The sequence below is a fragment of the Vigna umbellata genome, chromosome 1 (assembly GCF_029865625.1).
Source record: "Vigna umbellata cultivar VRB3 chromosome 1, Vumbellata_1.0, whole genome shotgun sequence".
Classification (NCBI taxonomy): Eukaryota; Viridiplantae; Streptophyta; class Magnoliopsida; order Fabales; family Fabaceae; genus Vigna; species Vigna umbellata.
In genome coordinates this window covers 83,146,735-83,155,516 of record NC_142165.1, presented here as the reverse complement: position 1 = coordinate 83,155,516, position 8,782 = coordinate 83,146,735, and the positions used below count along the sequence as shown (strand labels likewise).

General features: G+C 44.9%; 1 protein-coding gene across 1 annotated transcript; it reads left to right on the top strand.

Moving 5' to 3' along the window:
* The first annotated feature begins 2,256 nt into the window (after positions 1-2,256).
* LOC148206618 (uncharacterized) lies at positions 2,257-7,389 on the top strand. Its single transcript, XM_088108334.1, has 7 exons — positions 2,257-3,334; positions 3,494-3,561; positions 3,658-4,052; positions 4,146-4,270; positions 4,391-4,581; positions 5,596-6,712; positions 7,352-7,389. The coding sequence occupies exons 1-7, from the start codon at positions 2,257-2,259 to the stop codon at positions 7,387-7,389; spliced, it is 3,012 nt and encodes a 1,003-aa protein (XP_087964460.1).
* Positions 7,390-8,782: the final 1,393 nt, after the last annotated feature.

Here is an 8,782-nt window from a genome sequence, read left to right as displayed (position 1 = left end):
CCGGTAAGTCGCTCGACTCTGGACGCTCGTTTCTTGTTACATGCAAACTTAGATTCAGTTGCATGCAAGGGTATAAACTGAGTTCTCTGAGTTTCTTTTGATTAGACTTAGTTGAAGAGCGTAAGAAAGATCGTGGAGGGTAGAAAACCATATTTAGGCAAGACCAAGTTATACTATTCGACGTACACTGCTATCCAGGTAAGGGAAGCTTAGTAATTTAATTTATACTTGTATGTCGTATGTAAACATGATATGAACTGAATGTATGAGATGTATGTCGGTTGATTATGCATGGTCGAACGTTGCTGTACCGAATGAATATGATATATGTTGGTTGAAATGTATGATATGGGTGATACGAAATATGCATGCTTAGGAAACGAGAGAATGTAAGTGAAACTTGAATATCAACTTCCCTATGATAACGTATGTCCGACATGAAACGGTTCTCGACCGTTTGGTGTTCTAGTAAACTTCTTTGAATTGGAATACTTTCATTTGGGAAGGATTCTGGTCGAGCATGAGCTATGTTAGGTCTTTTACTTAGAGCTCATAATGAGCAGTGTCGTTCTTATACTTAGTAATCGTATTGAGTAGTGCTCGGTCTTACACCAAGCACTCTTACCCTTTTCTTGAAAAATCTTTGTAATACAGATCATCCATCTGTGTCGATCGACAGTGTCGAGCACCCTCGTAATACATACCATTCAACTGTGTCGACCGACAGTGTCGAGCATCCTTGTAATACAGATCCTTCATCTGTATCGATTGACAGTGTCGAGCATCCATGTAATTCAGATCATTCGTCTGTGTCGACCGACAGTGTCGAACCCCCTTGTAATACAGATCATTCATCTATGTCGACCAACAGTGTCGAACCCCCTTGTAATACAGATCATTCATCTGTGTCGACCAACAGTGTCGAACCCCCTTGTAATACAGATCATTCATCTGTGTCGACCAACAGTGTCGAACTCCCTTGTAATACAGATCATTCATCTGTGTCGACCAATAGTGTCGAACTCCCTTGAATAACAGATCATCCATCTGAGTCGACCGACAGTGTCGAGTACCGTGTTAATACAGGTGGTTCATCTATCTGGTAGTCGGTATTACTTTATTTTTTGAATGATGAACATTATATGAGATGAATAAATGTTTGTGAAAGTCGAACGAGCGTTTCATGGAGGAACGTCTCTTATATATATTTTGAATGTTAAAATTTGGTAAAGTATGACTGTGGAAAGCTAAGACAGGCTTGGTCCATCCGGATATTCCGTGACACTCATCCTCACGTAGAGGGGAGTAGTTCATGTGTGGGAATGGCAGGAGGTCCTTAGTCCATAAGTTAACATGGGCGACGTAAGAACGGACTAACCTCGAGTGGCAGCTGATTAGGTATATCCCGGCTACTCCACCACTCGGGTGCGAGGACGCCTATAGCTACACAGATCATACAGTCCGGACGGTCCGTCTAGAAATAGTTGATGGATATTTGTTTATTTATTTATGTTGAATCATTCTGGTATGTTTGACTTGATTGAATTGATACTTTAATAAATGAATTAAATTACATGAGCTTACCCTGTGTTCTTTTTCTTGCGTTGTCGATCGTCATTGTACGTCCGTCTTGTCCTTGCGATGATCATCCATGTGGATGGGAGCAGATGGAAGTGAGCTGCTAGAAGAGGCGCTGGAAGAAGAAATTTTGGATGATGCCAATCTGGTTGAAGTAGAGGTTAAGGTCGAGCCCTAGAGTGCTCGACATGTGGTAGTATTTAGTTTTTCTATTTATCTTTTGAAAGTTCAGTTGCGGGTTGTGTAACCGTTAGTATTAGAACCTTGGGATACCGTTGGCGATCTTAAATTTTGTACTTTAAGCCGTTCGACATTTTGAACCTCGCATCTTTATGTAAAGACTGCACTGTGTTACTGTTAAATGTAATCAATTCTATTATATGGTGTCGACTGTATTTGTGGGATGTTACATTAGTGGTATCAGAGCAGTTTTGTTCTTTTAAGGACACTGTATGGTTATGGGTGCACTGTGTTTTTGCTGTGTACTTATTGTATGTTTAATGAGTTATTATTATTTTAACTCTTGGACATAACTAACGCTCGTTTTTCTCTGTGTCCAGAGAACAAATGGCACCTAGGTTACCTCCTCCTCCTCAACCGAATGAGTCTGATACGTCCAGCAACACCAGGTTGTTGGAATCAGTAATAGAAAGGATACAGCAGCAGAACAACACGCTGATGGATCAGAACGCCACACTGATGCAGCAAAACCAGAACGCCATGCAGAGTTTGGAGGCCTCTCGTGCCAATTCTGAAACGACGCAAAGACAATTAATGGAAATCCTAGCTGCTACCAGACACACCCCGGGAGCGTCTTCTTCCAACGCTGCCCCGCCTGCAGCTGAATGGAGTTTGGAGAGTTTCCTCCAACATCATCCGACTAAATTTAGTGGAAAATGCCTTCCTGATGAGGCAGACCAGTGGCTGAGAGACATAGAGCGTATTTACGATGCTAAGAGGTGTCCAGATGAAAGTCGTCTGGCTTTTACAGAGTACTTGCTGACTGGTGAAGCTAGCCACTGGTGGACGAGTATGAAAGCCATCTTGACGGACGCTCAGAATCCCATCACCTGGACGGTTTTCAGGGGAAAATTTTATGAGGAGTACTTCCCAGATAGCGTTCACTATGCTAAGGAAGTTGAGTTTCTTCAACTGTCACAAGGGGCAAAGTCAGTATCGGAGTATACCAACACTTTTAAACATCTTCTGAGGTTCAATACGATGGCCACCAGTGAGGAGTGGCAGTGCAGGAAATTTGAGAATGGGCTGAGGAGTGACTTGAAAGTATTGATCTCAAGTCTGTGTATCCGGTCGTTTCCTGCTATGGTTGAGCGAGCCAAGGTTTTGGAGAAGAATATGGCAGAGGCGGAACGGTTGAAGAGGCAACAACCGGTGAGTAGGGGACCGATCGTGTCCAGGGGAGGAACTGTTCAGAGGAGACCTCCATACGCTCGTCCAAACCAGCTTTCGCAGACGAGCGGATCTCGAGCTATAGTCCCTATCGGACAGTCTGGACAGGGAAGTGTAGTTTGTTTCCAGTGCGGAGGACCGCATTATAGGTCTTCTTGCCCTCAGTTGGTGGGAGGAAAGCACTGCAACCGTTGCGGAAGGAATGGGCACTTGGATCACGAGTGCAATATGAGTGGGCGAGCAGTAATGAGACCACCAACCGCTGGAAGGAATCAGCCAAGGGGTGGACGAGCCCAAGCGAGTGGGCGAGTGTATGCTATAACGAGCACTGAGGCAGCGAGCTCAGGTAATCTTATAATTGGTGAATGCATGCTGTTTGGTAGACCGTGCTGTGCTTTGTATGATTCGGGGGCAACGCACTCCTTCATCTCGAAGGCGTGTGTTGAAAAGCTGGGATTAGAAGTGAGCGAGATGCAGTTTGATCTGGTGGTGTCTACACCAGCAGCTGGTGAGGTTAGGACGTCCACTATGTGCGTCAAGTGTCCTATAGAAGTGGAAGGGCGTAAGTTTAAGGTTAGCCTCATCTGCCTACCTCTTCAAGGTTTGGAGGTGATTTTAGGAATGGATTGGTTGGCTGCCAATCGCATTCTTATTGATTGTGGAACGAAGGAATTGATCTTCCCTGGTGAAGAAGAAGAAGTTCTTTCAGTGACGCTCGGCCAACTGAAAGAAGACATTATGGAGGGCGCCAGCTGTTTTCTCATTATGACGCATGAAGATGGAGAAGTTAGGAATACGAGTTTAGGACGATCGTCCACTAGTGACGACAAGGGACGATCGGTTGTGGATGAATTTGCAGACGTTTTCCCGGAGGAGATACCTGGACTTCCCCCTCGTCGTGAAGTGGAGTTCACCATTGATTTGGTGACAACAGCGGCTCCTATCTCGGTTCAGCCGTATCGAATGTCGCCTGCGGAGTTAGCTGAACTCAAGGAGCAAATTGAAGAGTTGATAGAGAAGAAATTCATTAGGCCGAGCGTATCACCTTGGGGAGCGCCCGTGCTGTTAGTAAGAAAGAAAGATGGCAGCTCTCGGTTATGTATAGACTACAGACAATTGAATAAGCTGACCATCAAGAACAAATACCCATTGCCAAGGATAGATGACCTGCTGGATCAGTTGTATGGGGCTGCAGTGTTCTCAAAGATTGATTTGAGATCCGGGTATCATCAAATCAGGGTTAAGGAGGACGACATCCAGAAGACAGCATTCAGGTCTCGCTGTGGGCATTATGAATACGTGGTGATGCCTTTTGGAGTGACGAACGCTCCAGCCGTGTTCATGGAGTATATGAACCGCATATTCAGGCCTTATTTGGATAAGTTTGTGGTCGTCTTCATAGATGATATTCTCATCTATTCCAAGAACGAGGACGAGCATGAAGAGCATCTTAGACTTGTACTTGGGGTGTTGCGGGAGAAGGAGTTATATGCCAAGTTGTCTAAGTGTGAATTCTGGATGAAGGAGATTCAGTTCTTGGGTCATGTGGTGTCGGCTGGAGGCATCTCGGTAGATCCAGCGAAAGTGAGAGCGGTACTGGAATGGGAGAGTCCGCGTTCGGTCACTGAGGTGCGTAGTTTTGTTGGACTGGCGGGCTACTACAGACGTTTCATTGAAGGTTTTGCCAAGATAGTGGCGCCGGTAACTCAGTTGACTCGTAAAGACCAGCCGTTCGCTTGGACAGATCGTTGTGAGGCCAGTTTCCAGGAGTTGAAAGTGAAATTGACGAGCGCTCCAGTGTTAGTTATTCCAGACGCGTCTAAACCTTTCGAAGTATATTGCGATGCCTCTCACCAAGGTTTGGGTTGTGTTTTGGTGCAAGAGAAGCGAGCGGTGGCTTATGCGTCTCGACAGTTGAGGATTCACGAAAGGAATTACCCAACGCACGACCTGGAGTTGGCAGCGGTCGTTTTTGCGCTGAAGATTTGGAGGCATTTCTTGTACGGATCCACTTTCCAAGTCTTCAGTGATCACAAGAGCCTCAAATATTTATTTGATCAGAAGGAGTTGAACATGAGGCAGAGGCGTTGGCTAGAATTTCTGAAAGATTATGATTTCGAGCTACTCTACCATCCAGGAAAGGCGAACGTGGTAGCGGACGCTCTAAGCAGAAAAGTGGTGCATGTGTCGTCCATGATGGTGCGCGAGCTGAGTTTGGTGGAAAGCTTTAGAGATCTAAGGTTACAATTCGAGTTGGAGTCGAACAGTATCAAGTGTTGTAACCTTAGAATATCCAGCAACGTGTTTGAGCGGATCAGAACGAAGCAACGAGAGGATGAAGAGTTAGTGAAGATATTTGATGCCCTCGGTACGGATCAGGCCAAAGAGTTTAACACTGGAACGGACGGTTTCTTACGTTATAAGGGCCGGACGTGCATTCCGAATGATGGAGATCTGAAGAGAATTATTCTGGAGGAAGGTCACCACAGCCGTCTTAGCATGCATCCTGGCATGACCAAGATGTATCAAGACCTCCGGAAATCATTTTGGTGGCCTGGAATGAAGAGTGATGTCGCTCGTTTTGTGGCATCATGTTTAACTTGCCAGCGTGCAAAGGCTGAACACCAACGACCAGGCGGATTACTTCAGCAGTTGGAGATTCCCGAATGGAAGTGGGATAGCATATCCATGGATTTCGTGACTCACCTACCACGTACGATCAGAAATCATGACTCAATTTGGGTGATCGTGGATCGACTGATGAAGAGCGCCCATTTTCTGGCAGTAAACTTGAAGATGTCGATGACTAATCTGGCCGAACTCTACATTCAGGAGATTGTTCGTCTGCATGGAGTGCCGTCAAGCATCATTTCCGATCGAGACACAAGGTTCACTTCACGGTTTTGGCAGTCACTTCAAAGCGAGCTCGGTAGTAAGTTGCAAATGAGTTCAGCCTATCACCCTCAGACGGACGGCCAGTCTGAACGGACCATCCAGACGCTTGAAGACTTACTGAGGACGTGTGTCCTAGATCATTTAGGCGTTTGGGATGAAGTCTTGCCACTGGTGGAATTCACGTATAATAATAGCTTTCAGGCTAGCATTGGAATGGCACCGTTTGAAGCTCTCTATGGTAGAAGATGTCGAACGCCACTCTGTTGGTTCCAGGAAGGAGAGAACGTGCTAACTGGACCCGAACTTATCCAGCAGACAATAGAGAAAGTGAAGTTAATCCAGGAGAGGTTGAAAACGTCGAGGAGCAGGCAGAAGTCCTATGCCGACAAGAGAAGAAGACCGTTGGAGTTCCAAGCTGGCGATCACGTATTCCTTAGACTGAATCCAACCACGGGAGTCGGCAGAGCTATGCGACCAAAGAAATTATCCCCGAAGTTCGTCGGACCCTATCAAATACTAAGGAAGATTGGCCCAGTAGCGTACGAGCTAGCATTGCCGCCTCAACTGTCGAACCTCCATCCAGTCTTCCACGTTTCCCAACTTCGGAAGTATATAGCAAACCCATCACACGTGCTGGAGTTAGAAGACGTTCAACTTCGTCCAGACCGAACGCTGGAGTTGCAACCAGTCCGTATAGAAGATAGCCACACCAAGTACTACAAAGGAAAAGACATTCATTTGGTGAAGGTGGTGTGGGACGCTAAGACTGGTGATTCAACGTGGGAAGTGGAGAACGCCATGAGAGTTTTATATCCCCACTTGTTTCAAGGTAAGTTTCAAATTTTCGAGGACGAAAATTTTTGTAGTTAGGGAGAATGTGAAACCCTTAATAATTAGTATAAATTAATTCTGACACCTCTCCATTAATGCACGCCACATCACTTCTCAGCCATTAAAACCCACTTCCAAATCTAATAAACCCCTCTGCTTTGCACTGAAACCAAGCCACAATCATTCTCTGCAACATTAAAAACGCACCAAGCCACACATGCACGCACGCCACGTGTCGCGGGAGAAGTTTCTGAAATCAGAGTTTGGTGTGCAGGTGTCAACTTGGGACACGTTCGTTCAAACGAGCGTGAGATTTACAAAACCAGATTTTTGAAAACTCTTTCTCTCACCTGCACCACTCATCTCTTTTCTCTGAACTCAAACCCTTCATCTTCTCCAACTTCTCTCTGAAACCAGTCACCTTATCTCTACTGTAGCTCATCACCTTCTTCTCCGATCACGTTTCAGAACCGTAGGAACGTTCCTGGCACCGTGAGCTTCAATCCGAACCGAACAAATCCAAGTTCTGTAACCGGTAAGTCGCTCGACTCTGGACGCTCGTTTCTTGTTACATGCAAACTTAGATTCAGTTGCATGCAAGGGTATAAACTGAGTTCTCTGAGTTTCTTTTGATTAGACTTAGTTGAAGAGCGTAAGAAAGATCGTGGAGGATAGAAAACCATATTTAGGCAAGACCAAGTTATACTATTCGACGTACACTGCTATCCAGGTAAGGGAAGCTTAGTAATTTAATTTATACTTGTATGTCGTATGTAAACATGATATGAACTGAATGTATGAGATGTATGTCGGTTGATTATGCATGGTCGAACGTTGCTGTACCGAATGAATATGATATATGTTGGTTGAAATGTATGATATGGGTGATACGAAATATGCATGCTTAGGAAACGAGAGAATGTAAGTGAAACTTGAATATCAACTTCCCTATGATAACGTATGTCCGACATGAAACGGTTCTCGACCGTTTGGTGTTCTAGTAAACTTCTTTGAATTGGAATACTTTCATTTGGGAAGGATTCTGGTCGAGCATGAGCTATGTTAGGTCTTTTACTTAGAGCTCATAATGAGCAGTGTCGTTCTTATACTTAGTAATCGTATTGAGTAGTGCTCGGTCTTACACCAAGCACTCTTACCCTTTTCTTGAAAAATCTTTGTAATACAGATCATCCATCTGTGTCGATCGACAGTGTCGAGCACCCTCGTAATACATACCATTCAACTGTGTCGACCGACAGTGTCGAGCATCCTTGTAATACAGATCCTTCATCTGTATCGATTGACAGTGTCGAGCATCCATGTAATTCAGATCATTCGTCTGTGTCGACCGACAGTGTCGAACCCCCTTGTAATACAGATCATTCATCTGTGTCGACCAACAGTGTCGAACCCCCTTGTAATACAGATCATTCATCTGTGTCGACCAACAGTGTCGAACCCCCTTGTAATACAGATCATTCATCTGTGTCGACCAACAGTGTCGAACTCCCTTGTAATACAGATCATTCATCTGTGTCGACCAATAGTGTCGAACTCCCTTGAATAACAGATCATCCATCTGAGTCGACCGACAGTGTCGAGTACCGTGTTAATACAGGTGGTTCATCTATCTGGTAGTCGGTATTACTTTATTTTTTGAATGATGAACATTATATGAGATGAATAAATGTTTGTGAAAGTCGAACGAGCGTTTCATGGAGGAACGTCTCTTATATATATTTTGAATGTTAAAATTTGGTAAAGTATGACTGTGGAAAGCTAAGACAGGCTTGGTCCATCCGGATATTCCGTGACACTCATCCTCACGTAGAGGGGAGTAGTTCATGTGTGGGAATGGCAGGAGGTCCTTAGTCCATAAGTTAACATGGGCGACGTAAGAACGGACTAACCTCGACTGGCAGCTGATTAGGTATATCCTGGCTACTCCACCACTCGGGTGCGAGGACGCCTATAGCTACACAGATCATACAGTCCGGACGGTCCGTCTAGAAATAGTTGATGGATATTTGTTTATTTATTTATGTTGAATCATTCTGGTATGTTTGAC

Bases quoted from the DNA above. Each gene is read 5' to 3' on its own strand.
- LOC148206618 (XM_088108334.1), top strand. From the start codon at position 2,257: ATGGATCAGAACGCCACACTGATGCAGCAAAACCAGAACGCCATGCAG. The intron at 3,562-3,657 runs GTTAGCCTCATC...TGTGGAACGAAG, and splicing joins TGGAAGGGCGTAAGTTTAAG to GAATTGATCTTCCCTGGTGA. The intron at 4,053-4,145 runs GTTAGTAAGAAA...CCCATTGCCAAG, and splicing joins CCTTGGGGAGCGCCCGTGCT to GATAGATGACCTGCTGGATC.